At 41.6% G+C, this 860-nt stretch overlaps 1 protein-coding gene across 1 annotated transcript in view; it reads right to left on the reverse strand.

Moving 5' to 3' along the window:
- Positions 1 to 294: 294 nt before the first annotated feature.
- Positions 295 to 860, reverse strand: part of LOC138356831 (proteoglycan 4-like) — a 2,124-nt gene continuing 1,558 nt past the window's right edge. The window contains exon 2 of the mRNA XM_069313166.1: positions 295 to 837. Within this exon, the coding sequence (XP_069169267.1) occupies positions 295 to 837 (543 nt within the window). The remainder of the gene's footprint in view (positions 838 to 860) is intronic.

The raw sequence follows: 860 nt of genomic DNA on the forward strand, positions 1-860 counted from the left end.
GCTAGAGAAGCCAGGAAGCATGATACTGAACATGGACACTAACCCTTGCAAGGGGAAGTATACCTTGAAAGTAAAGTTGCTCCAGAAAGAGGAGAAGGCATAGAAAGGGGGAGTAATCCCCTGAAAAGAAGTAATCCTAGAAAGGGGAGTAATCCCAGGAAGGAGAATAGGCCTAGGGAAGATAGGGTGTGGAGATTATTCGACACTAACGGGTTAAGGGATTACTGGGTGAAAGTGGGTGAGCTATGTATGAATTAAGGGGTGTATCACACTAACTTCTTAAGGCACACAAGGTTAAGGGTTGAATGGTTTTACAGGTGAAGGGTTGAATGGTTTAACTGGTGAAGGGTTGAATGGTTTAACTGGTGAAGGGTTGAATGGTTTAACTGGTGAAGGGTTGAATGGTTTAACAGGTGAAGGGTTGAATGGTTTATCAAGTGAAGGGTTGAATGGTTTATCAGGTGAAGGGTTGAATGGTTTAACAGGTGAAGGGTTGAATGGTTTAACAGATGAAGGGTTGAATGGTTTATCAAGTGAAGGGTTGAATGGTTTAACAGGTGAAGGGTTGAATGGTTTATCAAGTGAAGGGTTGAATGGTTTATCAGGTGAAGGGTTGAATGGTTTAACAGATGAAGGGTTGAATGGTTTATCAAGTGAAGGGTTGAATGGTTTAACAGGTGAAGGGTTGAATGGTTTAACAGGTGAAGGGTTGAATGGTTTATCAAGTGAAGGGTTGAATGGTTTAACAGATGAAGGATTGAATGGTTTATCAGGTGAAGGGTTGAATAATTTATCAGGTGTAGGGTTGAATGGTTTAACAGATGAAGGGTTGAATGGCTGATAAGGATCATGCCCTCATG

The sequence above is a fragment of the Procambarus clarkii genome, chromosome 74, assembly GCF_040958095.1.
Source record: "Procambarus clarkii isolate CNS0578487 chromosome 74, FALCON_Pclarkii_2.0, whole genome shotgun sequence".
Classification (NCBI taxonomy): Eukaryota; Metazoa; Arthropoda; class Malacostraca; order Decapoda; family Cambaridae; genus Procambarus; species Procambarus clarkii.